At 36.1% G+C, this 25,364-nt stretch overlaps 1 protein-coding gene across 1 annotated transcript; it reads right to left on the bottom strand.

Annotated features, from left to right (window-relative positions):
- Positions 1–8,316: 8,316 nt before the first annotated feature.
- LOC100799908 (DNA-directed RNA polymerase V subunit 5C) lies at positions 8,317–10,874 on the bottom strand. Its single transcript, XM_003539197.5, has 4 exons — positions 10,506–10,874; positions 10,044–10,220; positions 9,140–9,253; positions 8,317–8,666 (listed from the first exon to the last, which is right to left on the bottom strand). Exons 1-4 carry the CDS (start codon positions 10,863–10,865, stop codon positions 8,541–8,543), a joined length of 777 nt encoding a protein of 258 aa, XP_003539245.2. The 5' UTR covers positions 10,866–10,874; the 3' UTR covers positions 8,317–8,540.
- Positions 10,875–25,364: the final 14,490 nt, after the last annotated feature.

Here is a 25,364-nt window from a genome sequence, read left to right as displayed (position 1 = left end):
GGAGTTCTTGAGTGGATGACTCAGGCTTAATTGAGACTATTTGGGTCGATGACCCTTCTATTTTTGGCTTCTAGGTAGATGACCCAACCTGGGTTGGTGACCCATATGATGATGGTAAACTCTTTTTGGGAGATGGCTCTGGTAGAACCAGTTTGAATCCTTTTCCTGTACTTCTTCCTTCCCTTAGGGAGGTGCCGGATGCCCTAGGTGGCATGGGAATTTCTCTTTAAGAATTCATAAGTAAGATAGTCAGGAAGAGAATTTAAGTGCCCTTGATATACTTTACGTCAAAATCAAAAACACTTAAAATTTCTTGCATTTTGCAAAAATTTGTTTTTGAGGCAAGATTTTTGACATCTTTTTGTAAAATATCTTTGGCTGACTTATAGTCAACCCAAATTAAAAACTTTTGATTTAATAAATCAGATTGAAATTTGGAGATACACAAAACAATTGTTAATACTTCTTTTTTAACAGTTGAATATTTCAATTGTGCAGAATTCCAATGTTTTTATGTGTAAGCAATGACATTTTCTTGGGTATTGACTCGTTGTTTGAGAATACCACCATAACCTATGTCAGATGCATCTGTTTCGACAATTTTGAATGCCTTCAGAACTGGGAGATACAGACATTTTATAGATTGGACTTTGAGTTTAATATCCTTGACAACTTGGGTATGAATATCAGACCAAGGAGGAGGATTTTTCCTTAGCCTATCATGCAATGGTTTGCAATATTATTTAAATGCGGTACAAATTCACCAACATAATTTAGACAACCAAGGAATCTTTGTAACTGGATTTTATCTAAGATTTGGTTGGGGAACTTGCTTGCAAACTCTATTGACTTGTCCATTGGTATGATTGTTCCCTAATGTATGTTGTGACCAAGGAATCGGATTTTTGTTTGGAAAAGATTGATTTTTGATTGGGAAGACCGCAAGACCATTATGTTTAATAATGTGAATAAAGGTCTGCAAATGCTTAAAATGTTGATCAATGTTTTGAGAAAAAATTAGAACATCATTTATATAGACAATGACAAATTTTGAATAGGGATTAAAGATGTCGTTCATGATTTTTTGGAATTCTGAAGGGGCATTCTTCAGACCGAATGGCAAAATGTTCCATTCATATTACTCGAAAGGTACAGTGAAGGCAGTTTTGTACCTATCAGATTCTTGTATTTGGATTTGCCAAAATCCCGACTTCATGTCAAATTTGGAGAATATTTTTGCAAAATTCAATCTATTAAGTAAATATTTTTTGTTTGGAATAGGATACCTAATCCATTGTAAGGCTTGATTTAGTGGTTTATAGTTTATAACTAGACAAGGTGTACCCCATTCAAGTTCGGCTTGTTTGTTGACATAAAAAGCAGCACAAGACCATGGGCTTTTGCTATTCCTAATTAAACCCTTATCAAGAAGATCCTTAATCTCCTTTTGGCAATATTGAAGGAGTTCTTCATTCATTTATATTGGTCTGGCTTTTGTGGGAATTTGTTTTTCCCTGAAGTCTCTCTCATAAGGGAGATCAACTATGTATTTTTTCTGGTTCCAGAATGCATGGGGCAAATCAAAACAAATGGTTGAATGAATATGTTGTAACAAAGATTGGATTTTTTTCCTTTAATTGAGGTTTTTCCAATTGTATCTAAATATTGTTAAAAGAGACTTCTTCTTTTAAAAAATTGATTTGGCTAATCTTCTTTTCTAAGAAGTTTATGTTTCTTGAAATAGGTTTAGTAGAAAAGTTAAATGTGATTTTTCTTCCTAGATGGGTAGTGGTTATTCCTTCCTTGGATGTCTGAAGGGGGAATAAAGATTTGATGAAGGGTGTCCCTAGGATAACTTCATTTTTAAGGTTTTTTACCAAAATAAAATTTGTTTCAATCCTAAGACCCTGATTTTCTATAATTGCGCTTGATAATTTGTAATTAATTCTTAATTTTGAACCATTTGTCGTACTCAACTTTTCTGAGATTTTTTCAAAGAATTTTGTAGGAACTAACCCTTCCAAAATACAATTTGAATCAACCCCAGTGTCAAATAGGGCCATTGTATCTAAAACAAAATCATTTATAATGATTCTAATATTAATATAAAATTTTCGAATTTTAATCTTGTTGATTAATCCCATGAACATTTCATTCTTAATCGTCATTTTTTATCTCCTTTTCTTCACTTTCTGAATCACTATTTTCTTCAAAATGAGATAGGATGATTTGATGAATTTCTTGTTGTTGCCTAAGTTCTTTAACTTCTTGTTTCAGATTGTTAATTTCTGTTTGAAGATCTTCGATTGTGGTTGGTTTGGCAAAAGTGTTTTCTAATCTCTTGAGTGTAGAAGCAAAGCTTCATGATGAATCAAGATTGATTCAAAGATGTTTTGATGATAACAAAGATGATGACAAAGGTGATGACAAAAAGCTCGAAGGTCAATCAAAGAATGAGTTCAAGATGTTCAAGATATAATCAAGAACACTTCAAGACTCAAGAGGAAAGTTGAAGAACACTTCAAGATTCAAGAGGAAAGTTGAATTCAAGAATCAAGAATCAAGATTCAAGGATCAAGCTTCCAAGAATCAAGATCAAGATTCAAGACTCAAGATTCAAGAATCAAGAGAAGACTTAACCAAGATAAGTATGAAAAGGTGTTTTCAAAAACTAAGTAGCACATGGATTTTTCTCAAAACATGTTTACCAAAGAGTTTTTACTCTCTGGTAATCGATTACCAGATTGTTGTAATCGATTACCAGTAGCAAAATGGATTTGAAAAAGTTTTCAAATGAATTTACAACGTTCCAATTGATTTCAAAAAGTTGTAATCGATTACAATGTTTTGATAATCGATTACCAGTGCCTTTGAACATTAAAATTCAAATTCAAAAGTGAAGAGTCACATCCTTTCACATAAAAGCTTTGTGTAATCGATTACACTGATTTGGTAGTCGATTACCAGTGATTGTTTTTGAGTAAATCAAAAGATGTAACTCTTCAAATGGTTTTTTGACTTTTTCAAATTGGTTTTAAGTTTTTCTAAAAGTCATAACTCTTCTAAATGGTTCTCTTGACCAGACATGAAGAGTCTATAAAAGTAAGGCTTTATTTTGCATTTTCAATCAATCTTTTTAGGAATCTTTCTATCAATCCAAGCAATTCATTACAATCCTTTACAAGCCTTGAATCTCTTTGAACTTCTTCTTCTTCTTTGTGCCAAAAGCTTTCCAAAGTTTTATGGTTTTCTAAATCTTGAAAACTTGTGTTATTCATTCTTTTCATCTCTTATCCCTTTGCCAAAAAGAATTCGCCAAGGACTAACCGCCTGAATTCTTTTTGTGTCTCTCTTCTCCCTTTTCCAAAAGAATAAAGGACTAACCGCCTGAATTCTTTTTGTGTCTCTCTTCTCCCTTTTCCAAAAGAACGAAAGACTAACCGCCTGAATTCTTTTATGTCTCCCTTCTCCCTTGTCAAAGAATTCAAAACAACACAGTCTGAGAATTCTTTTGATTCTTCCCTTTCCCTTATACAAAAGTGTTCAAAGGACTAACCGCCTGAGAATTTTTTTGTATCCCCATTCACAAAGTATCAAAGGTTTAACCGCCTAAGATCTTTGTCTTAACACATTGGAGGGTACATCCTTTGTGGTACAAGTAGAGGGTACATCTACTTGGGTTGTTGACTGAGAACAAGAGAGGGTACATCTCTTGTGGATCAGTTCTAGTGGAGGGTACATCCACTAGGTTCAAAGAAAACAAGGGAGGGTACATCCCTTGTGGATCTTTGCTTGTAAAAGGATTTTTACAAGGTTGGAAAAGAAATCTCAAGGACCGCAGGTCGCTTGGGGACTGGATGTAGGCACGGGTTGTTGCCGAACCAATATAAAAACTCTTGTGTGTTTGTCTCCTTCTTCCCTACTCTTTTACTTTCCGTTGTGCATTTTAATTTCCACTTTTACTTTTGGTTAAGTTTCTCTTTTACTCCTTACTCTCTTAACAACATAGTAAAAGCCTTAGAAGAGTAAATTTTTAATTAGTAAAGGTTTAGGAATAATTAATTCAACTCCCCCCTTCTTAATTATTCTAAGGCCACTTGATCCAACATTGAGAATATTGCTAACATCAAATTTGTTATTGGTAATGAATTCTCTTGGTTTAGGTTTGGTTTCTAAGGATTTTTTCAGTTTATTCAAGAAAACCTTCTTTTCCTAAGGGTCTGGTATGGAATTGATTGCCTCAAATAAAGGATCATGCTTTCTTGTTAGGGTGTTAGTTTCTTGGGTATCTTCATCGTCTGTGGATGATGGTTGATCATCCTGTTGAATTACGTTAAGATTTTCTTTAGAGGATACATCTTCGATTTCTTCCTCTGAGGTTTCAATGAGCAGATTATTAATATGCTCTTCTATGGATGGGTCTAGGTTGAGGTTTCTCAATTTCTTTTTCAACCTATAATATTTGCTAATGTGACTTTGTTTTCCCCAATTATAACATACTATTTTGGATTTTGTATTAGGTTTTGGAGTATCAGTATTTTTGCTGGTTGAGGGTTTGTGTGAGTATTTCCTTCTTAGAAATCTCTTTTTATTGAAGGTTTTATTTTCATGAAATCCTTTTTTAGGGTTGTGTTTTTTCTTTTGTTTTGGGCAAACTAGTAATCCAAATTGCTCACAGAAAGATCCTAAATCTCTTTTAGTCTGGGCTTTTTCTTTGGCCGATTGTCTTTGGATTTTGTCATCTTGACAAATTTTTAAGGCTACTTTCTGGACATATGAAATTAATTGATCATAACTTAAACTCTCATATGGAATGTCTCCATTGACAGATTGGCTATGGATTTTATCTCTAACCTTGTCTCCTAATAATCTTGGAAGACCTGTTAGAAATTTTTCTTTCCAGAAAGGTTGTTGGCTATTTTCTCTGTTGTATACTCTAGTCAGGAAGGTGTCTCGATACCACCTAAAGTTTGCTAAAGTTCTACACTTAAGATTAGATAATAATTCTGCTGACCTATCCTTCCAAAGTGACGGGTCACCAATAAAGTGTTGGGCTATTGTAAAAATAAGGGTATTAACAACATCAGGGATCTCTTTATTATCGTTATTTGTAATGACTTTTCCATTGAGATTTGTCTTAACAGTGCTGTATATTTGGATTTTTCTTCATTAGTGAGATAATTACCCCACCATCCTTTTAATTGTTTGGAAAATCCTGCAACTAAGATATCTATAATTATTTCTTCCGAACACTTATGGGTTGTCTGGTATGTCGTGGCTACCATGGTCATATGTCGAGTGTATTCATGATATTGTATTCTGTTTGGGCATCTATGTTCCACTCATAGATGTTGTTTGCACTAAAGCTTTTAAAATTACTTTTGCCTCTTTCTTCCAGTAAAAGATCATGGGCGGTTGGTCTTTGGTAATAAAGTTTAGAAGGTGTTTTCCAATGTTTGGCATTTATTGGATTAATATCTTTTTCAGATACTGAACCTTCTTTAGTTGTTTGTTCTAAGTTTTGGTCATTATCATCATTAATGACATTGATTAGTTTGGAAGTGTTCATGGTTCTCATTTTGGATGATTCTTCTGAAGGTTGAGGTGTTTCATGGATGACTTTAAGTGCACTATTAATCTTGTTTAATAATTCACTATTGTTATAACCTATTTCTTCTATAAGGGATTTGTGTTTCCTAAATTCCCTAATTTTTTGTTTTTCCTTTTCACTAACCTTGAACGGTTTGAATAAAGGTTTTTCTATCTGGATATTTGATGTAGATTCTTCATGGGTTTTGTGTTTAGGAGATACCTTTTCTCTACTAATGGATTCTCCTAATACTTGAAGATATTTGTTGGTGTAATTAGCCTGTTCCATTAGGCTTTTGATGTCTTTTGAGGTGACGTCTTCATTGACATCTTTTGTTTCAAAGGGTGTGACCATGATAGGTTTATCATTATTGTCTTTGACCTTTGGCAGTTGGTATTGTGTTGTTGGAGGTAATTTCGATTGGATTAACTCGCCATCTTTGATTTGCCAATTAGTAATATCATTGGTTGTTGGATCACCTATGATGTCTTGTTTCCAAGGGTAATCTAGATTTTCTCTAATGGTATAAGCATGAAACAATCAAAGAAAGGAATGTTAATTTTGACTCTTTCGACAAACTCATAGAATTTGTCTTGGATTTGTTTTCTTTTTGTACCCTTAAAATGTTGAAAAAACCATTTCCTTTGAGGTTCATTCTCTGGAGAATAAAAGTCTTTTCTAAGGGTTTCCTTATCAATGCTAAATTTTTCAGATAACATCATAAGGTTCATGCGTAAAGGAATATGTTGGAGATTAGATTGACTTTTGATCATCCTCTTGTTCTTGATTATATGTGGTTCTAGGTATACTAGAAGTTGTATCTAATCCTTGGAGATTTATACTAGGAAACTGGTTATGTGACTCAGATCTAGATAATCCTACTTGAATTGATCGGGTCCTTATTGAAAAAGACCTTCTTGCCGATTCATACTCGGATCTTGAGGCTTCTATTCTAGATGAGAAAGAGTTTCTCCTATTGAAGGTTATTTCTACCTTACCAAAATTATCCTGCTTGATTTGTTCTATGGTTGGAGCGGGTTTGGGGACTGATGGTGTGGCCTTATCCATGACCCATTTTTCAGGAAGAGTTACCTCATCCCATTTTATGATTGTTGAGAGAGAAACATTAGCCTTTGTCATATCAGTGATAAACAAAGTTGTCTTTCCTCTGAGGTTCTAGAAAGACTCTTGACGCACAAGTATTCATGATCTTATACTGGATCCTATAAATTAAGGATGCTGGAATTGATCCTTCTTTCATGTCAAGTCCATGAAAGTGGATATTTAAGAACAAAGAGTCAAGAATGTTTCTATCCATCAGACTCACGGTTTTGTTCGGGTAACAGTTGAAATAGACTGGTCCTTGCCCTAGACTTGTTTCTACTGTTCCTATTAAATAATCTTCAAATTTATTGTGTCTAATATCTCTAAGACACATTAAGACGGCTGCATCTATACCCATGTCAATTAAGGGTTTGATTGCTACTTAAACACATCCTATGTGTAGGTATTTGTATTTTTTGCTATGTTCGAAGATTGAATTTTTTTATAATAAATGAAATTCTTCCCCTATGTTTTGTCCTAAAGGAATATTATTTTCTATCGTCTTAATTACATAATCAAAATTGTGGTTGTCTTTGATTTTCTCAGGAACATATAATGTGTTCTGAGGAATTTCTGGAGTACTCCAGTCATCCATGTTTTGATTTATCTCTTCAAATCGATCTTCTTCATCGAAGAGATTATGTTTTTGAGTGACCTCGTGAGTCTGATTGTCTTGCTCAGTGAACAAATTTAAGTTTCTTGAACTAGTATTTGATGATGAAGAGAATGAGTTGGAACAAAAAGAAATGCGAGAAAATAATCATAACAAACGAGACATAATAATTTTTCATCATCTAATATCTTTGTCTTCATGTGATTTCATAAAAATGTTTCCATAAAGTTATATATTACTAAGTTACTTAATCTTTATATATATATATATATATATATATATATATATATATATATATATATATATATATATATATATATATATATATATAATTTCCTTGTAATTAAACTGTAGGTACTGTACCAACATGCAACAGAACACTTACGGTTATTCGGCAGTTCAGCGGGACACTTCTTCTTTTTAACGCTTTGTCCAGAATTGAAGAATATAATTTTAAAAACAAATTACATGATTCTATCATCCAAACAAACGCAACCAGTCGATTAACACAAATACATTTCTTATTTAATTTGTTTTAAAAAGAAACAAAATAATTTTTAACTACCATTATTTTAAAATTTTAAAATTAACAAAAACACTGACATTTTTAACAAAAAAAACAGAAAAAAAAATCAAAATAAAACATAAAAGACAAAAATAAAATTTTAAAATTTAGTGTATCAAAATAAAAAATACTAAAACATAAAAGATTAAATATGACATTTAACCTTCTAAAAACATGTTTCGTTACAGCTTTTTCAAAAGCCAATAGCTTCTTGATAATTAGAAATATATTATTTTATATTCTATTTTTTTTTCAATAACTTAACAAACATAAAAATTTAGAAAAATAACGTTTCATGAAAAGAATTGAAATAACGGAACTCAAAATATAAACGATATTTTGAAAAGTGATTTCTCTTAAGAAGTAAGGGGATGACCCTAAAAAGATATCCTAATTAATAATGTTATGCAATACATTTAGAAGAAGAAGAAAAAAAAACACTTATTTTTAATAGCAGAGATTATAAATTTCACTATTTTAACTAGTCTCATGTATGATTCATAATAAATGCCAACTAATGAGAAAACACATGTACTAAAGAGTGTATTAGCAATGACACTCCTGTTGCTATGACTACACTAATGAACTTTTCTACCCCTTTGTTTGGGTTTTAAAACAAATATAACATCAGATTTGTCATTTGTTTTGTTGCATGTATTGAAGCATTATTACACGACACAGCGATAAGAAACATGAAAATCAACCACTGGACCCCTGTGAGTGATTTTCACAACTTGCCCTTTCTCCAGCCCATAGTAACTAGCTATGGCATCAGTCTTCAACATGTGAGGGAGCTGAAAGAAAAAAAAAATTAAATAAGATCTATTTATGGCAACACCAATTCAAAAGTAATCAATTTTTATTACAGTACACTAGCAGTTATAAGAATTCCCTTAAGTAGGGAATGCACATAACTTAGTCGTAACTCTTAGGAAAATGACCTAGATATGCAGCCTCAATTTATTTTCCAGCCAAGTATCATTATATTGTTTCTGCTGAAAAAATTAGGAGGAGTGGATGACATCCCAGTCTAAGACACGAAAAGTCTCTAGATTCAGAGTGTTTAGTATTTACATTTTTCTCATTCCAAAGAGACGAGCGGGGTTCAAACCTGCGACCTATCAAATACGAGACTTTGTCTTGTTCCACTTGATCAATCTCTTAAGGTTGCCATTATATTGTTGTTATGCTAGTAGAGCCTAGTTTCAACATGCAATTAATAAACTAATCATTTTTTTAGCAGGACATGTTTAGAAACATGTATTACCTGCTTCTCATCCAAATTATGCTTGGTGAGCAGTGCTTTCTTCTCATCATCAGTGAGTATCTCATACTTTGGCTGCAGCACATGCTTTGTGATATTGACCAGCAAATCATCAATCTAGATACAAAGGAATATGGTGTTACAGGCCTAAAAAACCCTTCCACAATACCAAAATTAGAAGTGCCCAAATACATCATACACAAAAGTAACACTCTTTTAAATACTAAAACATTGCTAGCAAATTCAAACAAAGGAACAGGGCATGATCATCACATGAATTTGATCATTGCATTCAACAAGCTTGCATTGAAAATATAAAATCTTCACTGGACAAAGAAATTGGCATGAAATATGCAACTGTAAAGGAACTCAATATTTAGATTCACTCTGGAACATGAAAAATCATTTTAAACCCCTTCAAAACATTTTCTTCATTCAAAAACCAATTTAAATCATTTTATTCCCCTTCACTTGTTGAATTTTCAATTCCTAAAATTCTCTCTTGAATGCTTAGAACCAACCCCCCACCAGTCAACCACACAAGACATTCTTGAACATGTCTCTGGCGTGAACACACGGTATAGGAGAAATTTCAAAAAATCATCTTACATATAATGTGTGCTAAAAACCTAAAACCTAAAATAAGTAATTAGGCAAAGACCCATTTAGGGAAATGGATTTAGCACTGCAAAAAATTACACGTCGACAAATTTAACATAACTAATTAAGAAACCGTTGGATAAAGATCGGTTCACATTTTAAATGTGATTTAGTGATATATATTGACATAGAATACGATTAAAGTCCCCCCACATTTTCTTAGTTCTTGATCGTATCAAGCATAGAATCAAACTAATTACTGAATCTTGCATAAAAACAATTAATTAAGCATTAATTACTAACTCACTCTGATAATCTCAACTTTAAATGGCAAGCTCTCCAAGTCTTTTTTCGCAAACGAAGTCATCTTACTCTGCACAACAAGTATCAGCCCTTTCAAGCGTCCCTTGTCCGCAATCTGGGTGCATATCTCATTCACCGTTCCTTTTCTTATATCATCGGTTCCCGCAAACACAACTTGTACCTACACACCAAAACAAAACGCCTTCGTTTCCCAAATGACGAAACATATAAGAAGAAAAACAGAGTAGAGAGTCATAAGGGACATAGGGGTCGCGGTGATAATCAAGTCACGGATTCAAATTCTACCACTAGCATAACATATTAATTACTAACATTTGTCGATAAAAGAAGATATAAGCTATGAAACATGAACACCACTAAGTGTGGGACACGATCCCGACACCGATACCAAAATAACATTTGCCGAGAAAGGTAAATGGTTGAGGAAGCAGAAAGTAGTGAGTACCGTGTTGGAGGGATTTGAGAGATGCGAAACGCAGAAGGCGAGGGTTTGAGGGTTGGGGTTTTGGCCGAAGCGGGAGCGGAACTCGGCGAGGGAGGGAGAGAGGTTTGCGTGCTGAACGACGTCGTAGCCTCTGTCTTGGAGCATCTCCAGCAGCGTTCGACGACTCAGGAAGTAGCGGAGGCTCTCCATGCTCCCGTTGTCTTTCGTCATCTTGGCGATGCATTCCATTGCGTTCTGAAAAATGAAATGCTCTGTTAGTGACTTTTCGGTTACGCTAGTGAAGGAGGAAAGAACTAAGAGCGCCCAGGCCAATGCTAATACTGTGACCTGTACTGTACACCTCTCTCTCTTGCCTTCCATTTTCTTCTTCTTTTGTGGTTTTTAATGTGTTTAAATTTACAGTTTTAATTCTTATTTTTTTAATTTTGATATTTTATTTTTAAAAAAAATTAACATTTTAGTTATTTCATTTTTTTAATTAAGACATTTTATCTCATATTTAAAAAAATTATAATTTTAATCTTTTTTATCAATTTCAAACTTAATTATGTGTTTTTTTAATAAATTAAGTCGGTCAGCAGTTAAATAATTTTAAAAAATATTTGTCACATGCATTATGAATAAACAACTTAACATTTAAAATTAGTCATAAGAATTTAAATGGTGGATTTTTTAAAAATAAAAAATGAAATGTCTTAATTAAAAAATAAGATATTAAAATTATAAATTTTTTAAAGTGAGGGATGGAAAGCTACAGTTGAAAAATAAAAAAATTAAAATCACAAGTTAAAAAAATAGAAAAGATAAAAAATACGTTTTAACATGTGGAAACCATAATTTATAGAAGGAATTTAAATTTTATACAGGAAAATACCAAAAGTAAACTAAAAAGTTATGATTTATGGATGAAAAAAGAAAGATAAATGTGATAAATGATGTAATAGAAAAATAAAAAAAAATGAATAATAATAATACTTTTATATATATAAAACCACTAATTTTAAATTTCTTTTAAACCAATTAGTCTTAGTTAATTTAAGCATTCAAGTTTAAATGTAAAATTAAAATAATAAATTTATTGGTCATTTTTCCCTTAATGTTATCGGTTAATGGTGATTTTAATTTTTACTATTATATAATAAATATTAAAATTACTATTATGAAATATTTTTATATATTAATAATGATAATTAAAGAAAAATTGATTTGATAAATTTTATTTTAACAATCATTTTTTAAATTCTACATTAATCTTGTATTTGGAAGTTTGAAGACAGTAGGATTGGAACACAAATGTAAATATCACTTCCCTTATATCAACCTACATTTAAGTTAAGGGTTTCTAGATGATAATAGATATCTGTAAATTTTAAAGAATTTGTAAATGCTCACTCCAAAATTGGGGTGAACATTTGGGGGAGGTAAGAAAGGAATTAGAAGAAAAAAAATAAAAAAGAAATCATTGTTGTAATAAATGATATGATAATAAAAGCAAACAAAATAGTAAAAAAATGAGGTGAAATGAGATTGAAAACAAAATTACATTGATACTTTCAAAGGTTTTTGTCAGATTATACAAAATATCTTTAGAGAGATCTCTTTTAATTGTTTGAAAATCATTACATTGACACCCATTTTTACTTTATGTATACACCCTTAAAGTTTAAAAAACATTACATTGTATAATCTATAAGAGAGTCATTGTAAAGATTAAAAAAAGGAGTATTGTGTGTATTTCAACAAAATATTAAAGAGTGGCAATGTATTATGCTAAAAAAAAGATCTATATTGTAAACACTCACCTTAAAAATAAGGTTGAAAGAAAAATAACAGTTCACATAACGTAACGAAAATAGATACACATGTTTTTATTTTAAATTATCAATTTTGTTCTTAATAAAAAGTTTCAATTTGGTCCCTCATTGTGAACAAAATTAAAAACATGAAGGATCAAATTGAACATTTCTATAAAAAAATATCAAGGACGAAAATGATCTTTTAAAAAAAATGTGTGCATCTATTGTCATTGCGTTGTGTTTAACAATTGACAATAATGGCTTATGTGAAGTTATTCAAAAAATTTATAGACTAAAATGAAGCTTCTAAAACATAAATGATCAAACTCAACAAAAACTAAAACATAAAAGACTAAATATGTATTTTAGCCAGAAGAAAAAACAACAAATAAAAGTTGTGTCACTTCAAAATCATCAAAATCACAAGTCATATGATATAGCTACCACAAATTCAAATTATACTTTTTTGATAGCAATTCAAATTATACTTCATCCCTTTTAGTTTTTACAGTCTTGTACATTATAAAATCCTAACCAACAAATTGACCAATATTACTCTGATTTCTGCCACCAACAAAAAAGGGAAAGAAAATATTTTTTTTCAGGACTTATTAAGAAAACAATTAAAGATTAGTTAGGTTAATAAATCTACATCACGAAATTTGATGTTCCAATCACAAAGAAAAGTGTTACCGATGAGGAGATCAAAGATTTTGGATACGGTAGGCTCTTCAAAAACTTTGTTAGAGACTACAAATACTTTTATGTTTTTTGGACACAACAATGCTTATTATTGAATGTTCATGGTTGTAGTTCAAGCTAGCAATTAAAATCGAAACAAAAGATATGATGTTTACCAGGAAAAGAGACAACTCAGCCTTATTTGAAGGGAGGGAGACTCGGATCAGGAGAGAGTGGCGAACAAAGGGTAACACAATTTCAATCTCTAAGATGAAGAGAGAGCTCAGCAACACAACAGTTCATAGGGTTTCTTATGAATGATAATTTTTAGGGTTTTGTAGGTCAACAAAGTTCTTTGGAATATATAAGTGGCATTGGGTTTGGGCCATTTCATTTCATTTATCTTTTTTCTAAGTGCAGGTGACGATGGGCTTGGGCCTCAACCCATCCTATGTAACCATGCTCATTTGAATGGGTTCAAGTGCCAACAATATAAAAAGCCCAACCCCAAATCCACGCATGTCAACCCTTCAAAATTTGACTTTCAAATCTAATTAACCTACTAGCCCACCTAAATGTCATTTTTAAATTTGATTAAAGTAGATTTGGATTGGGTAGGACCCATTTTCTCACCTATATGTAAGGCCTATATTTGTAGGGGACATGTGATTGATATTGACAATTTCAATTAGACCACAATTATCCTTAATGATTGTTATCAATAATGGTAGGTCGTGTAGTTGATCGAGGTAGATGAATTAATCGACCAATTAATTAGCTATTGAGGAAAGCAAACTTATCATATTATACTTTCAGCAAAAAAAAAAAAAAAACACAATTTTTTAGAGTGAATTAAGCAAATCTCCCTTGAGATTTGACAAAATTACACAAACCTCCCATCCATTTTTAATCCCTACAAAAACAAACCTAAAAGTTGAACATATATTACAGTGGGCTCCCCTTACTAGTTAGCATTGTTAAATGTTTTAACAGATATGAATCACATGCATCTCACATGACTTTTAATAATTTTTGTTTCCTCAAAATCCCTCTTCTTCATTTTTTTAAGAGCATGAACTAAATTACATTTTGTTGCTCTCTTTCTTCAATTGTTCCAACACATGCCCTAAAACCCATGGTACATAATAGACATCAATGGTTGTGTAAATGATGTCCCCTAATTTTACATTGGAATACTCTATGGAAGCGTCATTGGTTGGGAACTTTCTTTTTGTAATATTTTTGTTTAATTTAATGGAACAATGATTTCCCCTAATATTTTTGTAATAGTATGTGAAAACCATAATGTATAAGAAATTCCTAAACATAAAGCCAGAACAAAACCTCAAAGACAATCCAAAATTGAAGGTTTTCATATGTGTCATTTTCCAAAAATCAGATCTACTCATTAAAGGTAACATTATTCTTCAATTCAAACTAGAAATCAAAGTTCACACTCTAGTAAATGCCTTCTCTGGACCACTTGTTCTAGCCCAGATGCGACTATGATTTTCTAGGTCTCTTTCCCTTGTAAAAAAATTTTGAGTTGAGAAACACTTGTGATTGCTTCAGGAAAAAAAAAAGCATTCTCGATTTGTTCAGCCATAGTGAAGGGAGTTGTCAGAAAGTTATAGAGTAGACTGTTTGAATCACTGCAGACTTCGTCTTTGACTTAACAAATGACGACATGCTCTACCATATGAATCGTTCAAACCTTAGCACTCAAACATTGACACTTTGTTCTACTTCCCTCCCATGTCATGCTCTTTCTCTCCATTCCTATCGTGAATGTCTGACATGCCGCCTGTAACACTCCATTTTTCGTAAATAAATTAGAAAGGTTTTTTTTATTTAAAAATAAATAGATTTTTAGAAAAAATGATGAGGTTTTTATAATTAAATAAATAAGGAGAAATAAATTTATTAATTAAAATAATGATTTGGAGGAAAATAATAATAAAAATATTTTATTTATTCATTTGATAGAAAATAAAATAGAGTTCCTTCTCATAAAATAATAAAAATAATAAAAAATAGAGTAAATAATAGACCGCAAGTACCCTAACTATAAATAGAGATGTTAATTCTTTCTTTCCTCTCAATTTTGTCTTCCCTTCTCCCCCTTTCAAAATCCTCTCTTTTTCCGTATACACTCAAATCCATCTCAGTAAAATGATGATGACGGACTCGTTAATCGTTGGATCATTGCGAAATTTGAACACAAAATTTGGAACTTATTTACACACATACCCACCGTTGGGAATTTTAAGATAATGCCTGTGGTGGAAGAAATGTCACTGCCCTGAGCTTTTCCTTTTCCCGTAGAGACTCAAAACCTATTCCGATAAAACTACGATCCTGAACTCTTCAACCGTTGGATCATCATGAACTTTGGACACCACCTGTAGAACCCATTTTCACAAATTCCCACCACTGGGGTTTGCAAAATAATGTTTTGTCAGAAAGAAATTAGTCTCACACGTTGATAGTAAAATGGAGGTTATAGTCTCTTCTCCTTCTCTCTGGAGCTTGGAAACTCTAACAGAGCAAACAGAGGAAAAGGTTGAGAAATCTTAGAGAACTTCTAGAGATGTCGTTATCACTTCCGGACTACACACGTGAGCTCACTTAGAGGAAAGGGATGAATTATACACAATTGCGGAGTAATGAGAACATGTGTAGGGATCCTTATAGTATCAATTGGAATGAGTTTTTGGGGTGTTTATGCAAATTTTGATTCTATCTTTACAATTATAACTGTGAATTATACATGTTTGACAGACCAATTGATGTCCCAATGAAAAATTGCCGTGAAATTGATGTGTTTTTGTGTTGAGTATGAATCCTAAAAATTGAGTTTTTTTGTTAATTAACATGAATTGTAATCTAAATAATATTCTCTTTAATTGTTTATTTCATACAAATTATTGTCTTTGTTCTATATATATATATATATATATATATATATATATATATATATATATATATATATATATATTGTAATGATAAAATAATAAATTAAAGAAAGTTGTAAAGCCTAGTAGTATTTCTTTTGATGTAATTTTAATTTAATTGTTGTACAAATTCTTTTTGATTGAAAATAATGTAGCTTGATTTAGTATGTGTGTGTGTGGGTGTGTGTGTCATGCAAATATTATTACTATGTGATGTGCATATGAGTTATCAGGCATGATAAATTGTTATAATGAGAATATAATATTGTTGTTGAGATTGAGCATAAGTGCAAAGTTGAACATGTGTTAAATTTTGAGATACATGTAAGCATGTGATGGTGGATTGTGACATTATGAGATGTCAAATTATGTACATGGAATTTAGTTGTGAATAAGTGTGTGGTTAACACTTGATGTGACAATACTTGTGTTGTGAGATGTGAATTATACAATAACATGACTGGTGTTTATCTTGAGAAAAATGTTTATTGTTAGTCGTCATTTACGACTAACTTTTGTATTGAAAAACATTATGGCATTTATGTCTTTTCCCTAATTTATAGTTCTTTTTGTAGGTTTGTACATATTTTTATGTTCAGTTTAATTTTTAAGCAGTAGATATTCCCTTCATTGTGAATTAATGTGTTTTCAACTCCAGTTTCAGGTGAAAAGAGGAAGAATAAGAAGGTTGCAGTAGCTGGTGTCTCGCTAAGAGAGGCATATGCGCTTAGCGAGCAACATCCGCTAAGCGAGGCATCGGCTCGCTTAATGAGTGAGGAGAATCTGGAAGAGAATCTATCACGCATGCACGCACTCAGCGCGCTATCAGCTCGTCCAGCGAGTCATTTGTCTATTCTTGCGCCCAGCGCGCCTAACTCGCTAAGCCAAAAATCACTAACTCACACTTAGTGCGAAAATGGCGCTAAGCGAGCCTTCGAGGACAGAAAGCCCTTAAAAGCTGAGGTTCGCATAAAATAGAGAAGTCTTTAGCCTGTGGAAGAATAAAGATATACGTGAGAGACGCAACAGGGAAAAAGAGCACCAAAAACCTCAGCTTTCAAGAGGATTCTAGGTTTTAGAGTGATTTCTAGGTTCCTAGAGGTGGAGGAGACATCCCCACTACTATGTAATCTGGATTTTGCTTCCAAAAGCCCATGTTGTAGCTCAAAGGTGATAACTTGTCATGGAAGGCTAAAGCTTTTGTTGGGAATTTCTGCCGAGCCTTGATGTAAAAACTCTTTACTATCTATTTAATGTTGTTTTGATGTGTTTATTGCTTCTATCTGCATTTAATTATCGCATACTTGTGTATTGATCACCCATTTGTGTGTAAAGTTAGAATTTTTAGCATTGGAAAATATTTTGAATCCTTAGAACTGGATAGAGCAGGGCTAGATAACTGTATGTCTGGACACGAAGTGCAGGGATTTAGTTTTTAATATGCTATAATCGTAATGCAATTCGTTTAGGCTAAGTTCGAAGAGACATCCTAGAACGAGGTTTAAATAGAATTGGTCCATTCACGTGAGGAATCGGTGTTTGGTAGAATTGCCCTCAGCATAGAACACAAAAACAACCTTAAATAGAGAAAAACCTTTAATTGCATCAAGTCACTCAGTAGAAGGACCCAACGTTTTAATCATCTGTTTATTTCTCGCATTTACATAGTTAATTTTGTAGTTATCTTTAAAATTACAACTTTATCCTGCGTTTATTTCCATTTCATGATTTTATACAAATGTCTACTTATTGAATGAATGCTTTTCCAAATGAAACGAACTTTCTGTGATTCAATGCTCAGTTCTTACCGTTTTATATTACTTGTGACTCAGTACACTTGTTGATAAATTTTGCAGTTGTAATAGAGGCGAAACATTTATGCGCAGTGTTAAAGGGAAAGTGTAGGATTCCTAGTGAGGAATGTCATACCCTAATTTCGTCCGGGGACTATTGCTTGATGGCATGCAACCTTTGATTGACCGCTTCGAAGTACTTAGCACCCTTTGTTGCACAATATGTGAAGTCCCGAGACGCGCCGGAAATCAAAAGGAAGCATGGTTATGCGATCCGTGAAATTCCGTAATGTGGCGGAAATCAAAAGGAAGTATTGTTACACAATCTGTGAGTTTCCGTAACTTCTTCGAAAGCTAAAAAAGAGTAAATACATGATCCGTAAGGTTCCATAACCTTACGGAAAGAAAATAAGTATCGTTACGAAATTCGTAAAGTTTCGTAACGTTACGAAAAAAGAATCACCCAAAAAAAGCAAAAGGGGTGTATTTAGTAAAAAAGGGGTGCAGATAGCAATCAGGCCCACTTGGGCCTTCCAGATTCTTCCTCCAGAAGGCGGTTGCTTCTGGAGGAAGCAACCTGGCTCGCCTGGGTGAGCTGGATGGCAAACTCCTCCCCTATTTTGCTATAAATAGGGGGAGGAATGAAGAAGGAAGGGGTTCAGCCTTCTTGGCACTTCGTATTCTCTTGAAATTGCTGAGCAAAATTGTTTCCATGAAGAAAATCCAAGCCGAGGCGCTTCCGTAACGTTTCTGTGGGTAATTACGCGAAGATTTTCATTCGTTCTTCGACATTCATCGTTCGTTCTTCGTTTTCTTCGGTCTTCAAGCGGTAAGTACCCCAAACCGAGCTTTTCAATTCATTCTATGTACCCGTGGTGGTCCCCATTTGTTTCGTGTACTTTTATTCTCGTTTTCATTTACTTTTCGTACCCCCTTTTGACGTGCTTCAGTCATTTATTTAAGTCATTTCTAGCCTAATAAAAAAATAAAATAAATTTCCACCGATCATTTGATTTGTAATATCCGTTAATTTCAGTTAAAATGAATTCCGACCGTTCGGTCGTGCCGTAACCACATTGGAAATAAAAAAGAGGTAAAATAATAATATAATAATCAAAAAATACCTTTTTAGTAAAATAAAGCGAAAAAATCAATCGGACGTTTCTCTTTGGGATTTCTCTTTCTTAATTGTATTGACTAATAACTAAAGTGAAATTAAAGCTAAAATCAACCCGCAAAGTCAAGCTCGTCCACAAAAAATCACTAAAAAAGGATTTGAAAGTTTTTTATCTCAGTTTTCCTTACCAAGTAAATGGATCATTTTTAAGGTCCAGCGCCTTAAAATGATCACCTTTCAAGTAAAAAGAATCGCTTGATTCACCCTTAAAAAAGAACTACGTAGGTCTGATTTCCTCTTCGATGGAGGGTACGTAGGAGCAAGAGCCCTGCTTTTGTCGACCTCAAAAAATAAAAAGAAATAAAAGTTAAGGTAATACAATTTCCACAATTCTAAAAATGAGGTTGTTGTCCTTTGAAACAAACGTGAGAGGTGCTAATACCTTCCTCAAGCGTAAATACAACTCTCGAACTTGGAATTTTCTTTTTGACCGGTTTCCTTCGGTTTTTTCCGATGTTTTCCACAAATAAACGTTGGTGGTGACTCCATGCATCTTTCCTCCTTTGGAAAGCGCACCCGTGAGCCTCGCCTCGCACGCCCGCAAAAGGGCATGTTGCGACAGTTGGCGACTCCACTGGGAACTTTTTGTGAGTTAGGCCTATTTTAAGGAATTGTGGAATTGTGAAACTTTGTGTGTGCATTTGTTGAACTCTGTAAAATGTAAATAATTGTTGTCTATTTCACATTTTTTACACTGCATTCTAAGCACCCACGGGTTTGAGTAAAAAAGGGGCCCTATACCCGGGTTCATGGGAATCTAAGGAGTGGAGGTGAATCTATGATCATGCTAGGTCTCCGACTTGCTTAATAATAGTGAAACCTCGTCTAGAGCTTTCTCTCTTTATAATATGTTGTCGCTGGTATTCCATACCGCCACAATATTATTATCTTGAGTGATGATACCTCTAGAAAACAACCATGTGAGTTATGAATCGTTAGGAGTAGTTACTAGAGACCCCTAGATATTGTCCTATAGGTTCCCAAATAGGGGTATAGAGCAAACACGCTCCGTGCCATTTGTTCTCATGCATTTTTTGCGAATAACACGTAAATTATAGTTTTACTAGTGATATTTTGTGTCTCTAGAGTAGTAGGTCACTTTTTAATGCATACCTTAAGGCGCCGTAATGCCTAAAATGTAGTATTAAAAAGGTGGATTTTTTTTGGTCTCGTATATGTAAATTACCCCTTTGTTTTGTTTTCTTTCCGTTTCATGCATACGCATTGCATCATTCATATCAGAGTCTTGATCCACCCCTTTTTTAGGTAAATGATGGGGACAAATCAAAACGGAAAAAGATTTTATCAAGTCAAGATTAAGGGTCTAGATGTCACCAGCTTCAAGGAATTGGGACGATTGATGGGACCTCTCCAAAGGCAAGCCTTTTGCAAAATGTACGGAAAGATTCTAGATTTGACCGCAGCGGAGGTATTTACAGAAGCTGTTGTATCCCTCGCCCAATACTATGATCAGTCGTTGAGGTGCTTCACGTTTGGGGACTTTCAAATGGTACCGACTTTTGAAGAGTTTGAGGAAATATTAGGATGCCCTCTTGGGGGAAGAAAACCGTATCTTTTCTCCGGGATTCTTCCCTCCTTGAGTAAGATTGCAGCTGTGGTCGGAGATTCGGCAAAAGAGTTGGATCGCATGAAGCAAACTTGGAACGGCATAGTGGGCCTGCCACGAAAATACTTGGAAGGCAAGGCAAGGGATATGGCAAGCCAAGAGAAATGGGTCCCGTTTGCGGATATACTAGCTTTGCTGATCTTTGGGGTTGTCCTCTTTCCGAACGTGGACGATTTGGTGGACCTAGCCGTGATTGATGCTTTCCTTGCAAATCACCATAGCAAGGAGAGTCTAGTGGTGGCTATCTTGGCAGACTTATTTGATACCTTTGACCGAAGGTGCGAGAAGAACGGCACACGGATCGTCTGTTGCTTACCCGCTCTCTGTGTGTGGTTGGTTTCGCACCTATTCCAACAAGACATAAGACACATGTGTCCGCTTCAAAGTTATCGCTCGTGCATCGAAAAGAGAAGAGTCGATTGGGACCGACACTTGGCTGGGATAGGGGGCAGCGCAATCAATTGGCTTCCTCGATGGAAGGAAGGAAATGAGGGAGTTCTTTTCTCATGTGGGGACTACCCTAATGTTCCGTTGATAGGGACGAGGGGTTGTATTAACTATAATCTCGTACTTGCCATAAGACAGCTAGGGTACCCCATGAGGGGAGCGCCAACGAAAGAGAGCCTCTCACCTTTCCTTGTGAGAGATTTCGGCGCGCAAAGTCTCAAGGTTATACAAAGAGTCCACAAGGCATGGAGAAGTCCGTTGAGGAAAGACAAAGAGCTTAGGGGCATCCGTAATGGCGTCATCGGTGGTTATCATGAATGGCTAAGAGTTCATACGCGAGGGTCAGATTGGCTCTCCAAGTTGAAAGTTATCAATGAGGAGAACTTCGAAGCTCCGGAGGAAGATGAAGAAGTCCAAGCTCTAAAATTAGAGCTAGGGAAGGCAAGACTCGCCAAAGAAAAGTTCAAGTCAGCCGCTACAAACATCTGGAAAGAGTGCACCGAGTTACGAGATGAAAACGCGGCCACTGCAAGAGCCCTTGAACAAGAAACCAAAAGGGCCTGCAAGGAGGAACATGGCCGAGATAAATTCCGAGGGGCTTTGTGGGGCAGCAACAATAAGCTCAAGCTTCGGAGAGAGGAAAGGGACCAGTCACGGGTGCATGGCATGATCTTAAAGGAAGAGTTAGGTGCTTGCTCAAGATCCAAAAGGAGTTTGGCTCAACACTTGGAAGCCACGGAGCAAAGCATGCTAGCTATCATAGGGCAGTACAAGGAAGAGTTAAACCAGTCTGTGACCCATGAACAAAAGCTAGTAGAGGATTTCGCACAAGTGTACGCCGAAAAGGAAGCAAGAGGGAGGGTGATTGATGCATTGCATCAAGAAGCGACTATGTGGATGGATAGGTTCGCCTTGACCTTGAATAGAAGTCAAGACCTCCCGCGACTACTAGCCAAAGCAAAGGCCATCGCTGAAGTGTGTACAGCCCCCGAGGAAATTCACGGGCTAATCAATTACTGTCAACACATGATAGATTTGATGGCCCATATAATTAGAAACCTTAGGTTCTATTGTAACACTTTTGTATGATCTTGGCTAGATAAAAGCTTTGTTCTTTTTTATAAAAGGAGAAGTTCTGAACTCATCACGTTATCTAAAAAACCTTGAGGTGGATCCAAGTGCTCCGATCATTCATTTGCATATTCATGTTTTGCTGGCATACTCACCGTTGTTTGTTTCTTTAGGGAACTCACCATAACTAAGAAAGCGCAAAGGCACCCCTATAACACTCGATCCAGAAAAATGGATAATGAAGAGGGCATGCAAGAACAGATGAAGGCCGACCTATCGGCCTTAAAAGATCAAATGGCTTTTATCATGGAGGCCATGCTAAAACTTCAGAAAACTATAGAAGATAATGTCACGGCGGCTGCCTCCAATACAGCTAGGGAAATGGAACCGGTGCTACAGCCCGCAATAAACTTGGGCCGAAACATGACGGTGTTAGGTCGGAGGTATAGTCCTCAAGCCTACCCTTATGGTTTGCCTCCGGACTTCACTCCCCGTACCGCTCCGGATGATTTGAGCCAAGCCCCTACCTTCGAGGGGCAACTCCCTCCTTATGTCGACTATCCCCTGCAAGAAGATGATGAAGGAGATGCCCATCTAGGCCCTCTGCTTCCCCTCAAAGATCCGACCCCCCATGAATTGCCCCAACCAAACATAGTCCGCCATGTCCCGTCTTCACCCGCACCCGTAAAAGAATCTGTTCCCTTTGCAAAAGATAAGGGAAAGATTGATTCACTTGAAGAGAGGCTAAGAGCGGTAGAGGGCCTCGGCAACTACCCGTTCTCAGATTTAGCGGATCTATGTCTAGTATCTGACATCGTCATCCCTCCCAAGTTCAAAGTACCAGATTTTGATAAATACAAAGGGACGACATGTCCAAGAGGGCATCTTCGAATGTATTGCCGAAAGATGGAGGCGTATTCTGCGGACGAAAAGCTGTTGGTGCATTTCTTTCAAGACAGCTTAGCCGGAGCAACAGTGGCATGGTATACCAATCAGGAAGCTTCTCAGATCCGGTCATGGAAAGACTTGGCGACTGCCTTCATTGGGCAGTACCAATACAATACAGATATGGCTCCCGATCGGAACCAGCTTCAGAGTATGACCAAGCGAGAACATGAGTCCATTAAAGAATATGCCCAAAGGTGGAGATATCTCGCAGCCCAAGTCATCCCGCCCATGACGGAGAAGGAGATGATCACAATTATGGTAGATACGTTGCCTACGTTCTACTATGAAAAGCTGATAGGATACATGCCAGCTAATTTTGCGGATCTCGTCTTCGCCGGAGAAAGAATTGAGTCCGGACTGAGAAAAGGCAAGTTTGAATATGCCTCCAACGTGGCCCCCAACAACAACAGAAGAGCCCCAGTGGTGGGCGCGAGGAAAAAGGAAGGAGATACCCACGCAGTCACCACCCCCCCAACATGGATGAAAGCACCCCAAAATATCCAAAGCTCATACCAGCCCAACCCCCCGAACTTTTCAATCCGAGCCGGGAGCTCCCTCCCAACTCAAGTGAAAGGACCACCCGTAGTAGAAAGAACGCCTATTACAGCTCCTGGCGCGAGCTATAATAATGCACGACGCCCACCCCAGAAAGATGATTTCTCTCCTATTCCCATGGCATACTCCGAGTTGTGGCCTTCATTATTGGAGAATCATTTGGTGGTGGCCATACCCGGGAAGGTCTTCCAGCCACCATACCCCAAGTGGTACAACTCGGATTCCAAGTGTGCATACCATAGTGGAGCTCCCGGACACAACATTGACTCCTGCCTCCCATTCAAGTATAAGGTGCAGCACCTAATTAATGTCGGCTGGCTATCATTCCAAGAGGAGGGCCTCAAAGTTAAAACCAACCAACTAGCCAGTCATGGAGGGGCTAGCGTAAACGCCATTGAAGAGCATGGGCCGTCGGGGGCAAAGAGATTAGAAGATGTGGCTACATCTAGACGCTTCATCTACCAGTCGCTGCAAGCAGCATGCATGGTCTCCCATGGTGGAGACGAAAGGGACGAATGTTTGTTTCACCTTGGGGAGTCACACGACATGGAATCTTGTCCCGCGGTGGAAGAATTGCTTCAGCGGCTCATAGACTGGGGGCAGCTTGAAGTGTCCAAAGGAGGGAGGGAAGAACCACATATTTGCATGCAGTCAAAAGAAAAAAAGGTTCCCCCAACCCCCAAAGCCCTAGTAATATGTTTCACTAAGAAAGGGACCAGCTCCACGCCCATATACCCCCGGACAGCACCCAAGACGACACTGTTTGCATATCAAAGCAATAAGGCCGTTCCATGGAAGTATACCCCTCCCACTTTTGAAGAAAGAGTTGCAACCGAAGTTGACTCCCTGTCAGCCAAGGTGAGCAACATCACCGGCCTCAGTGGCGTAACCCGCAGTGGCCAGGTGTTCGCTTCCCCTCACTCGTCGGAATTGCCCTCCAAAGGGAAAACGCCCATGGTCCAAGAGCCCACAGACGTAGCCACCCCCTCAAAAGAAGTGGATCCTCTAATGGTAAAAGGGGCTGAAAAGAAAGAAGGTCTTCAAGAAAAGACAGTGACTTTGGAAGAGGCTCATGAGTTCCTTCGCCTCATCCAACAAAGCGAGTTTAAGGTAGTTGAGCAACTTAATAAAACTCCAACAAGGATCTCTTTGCTTGAACTGCGCATAAACTCCGAGCCTCATCGTGCACTGTTGATAAAGGTCCTCAACGATGCCCATGTAGCACACGATATCTCAGTTGAGGGTTTTGAAGGCATCGTTAATCATATAACCACCAATAATTATATCGCGTTTGCGGAAGAAGAAATTCTCATTGAGGGGAGAGGACACAATAAGGCTCTACATGTGTCAGTGAGATGTATGGACCATGTCGTCGCAAAGGTACTTATCGACAATGGGTCGAGTTTAAATGTGATGCTGAAGACCACCTTGGAAAAGCTTCCTTTTAGTGCGTCACGTTTAAAACCAAGTTCAATGGTGGTACGAGCCTTTGATGGTACTCGGCGGGAAGTGATGGGGGAAATCGACATTCCCATTCAGATAGGCCCCCACACTTGCAATGTGGTGTTTCAAGTGATAGACATAAATCCCGCCTACAGCTGCCTCTTGGGAAGACCTTGGATTCATACGCTAGGAGTGGTCCCTTTGACGCTTCACCAGAAATTGAAGTTCGCGGTTGGTGGACTTTTGGTGATAGTGTCAGGCAAAGAGGATATGTTGGTGAGCTGCCCCTCCTCCGCACCATACGTAGAAGCGGCGGAATAATCATTGGAAACAGTTTTCCAATCCTTCGAGGTGGTGAGTTGTGCCT

This window comes from Glycine max, chromosome 11 (assembly GCF_000004515.6).
Source record: "Glycine max cultivar Williams 82 chromosome 11, Glycine_max_v4.0, whole genome shotgun sequence".
Taxonomy (NCBI): Eukaryota; Viridiplantae; Streptophyta; class Magnoliopsida; order Fabales; family Fabaceae; genus Glycine; species Glycine max.
The sequence above is the reverse complement of the archived record's forward strand: the minus strand, read 5'-3'. Positions and strand labels throughout refer to the sequence as shown.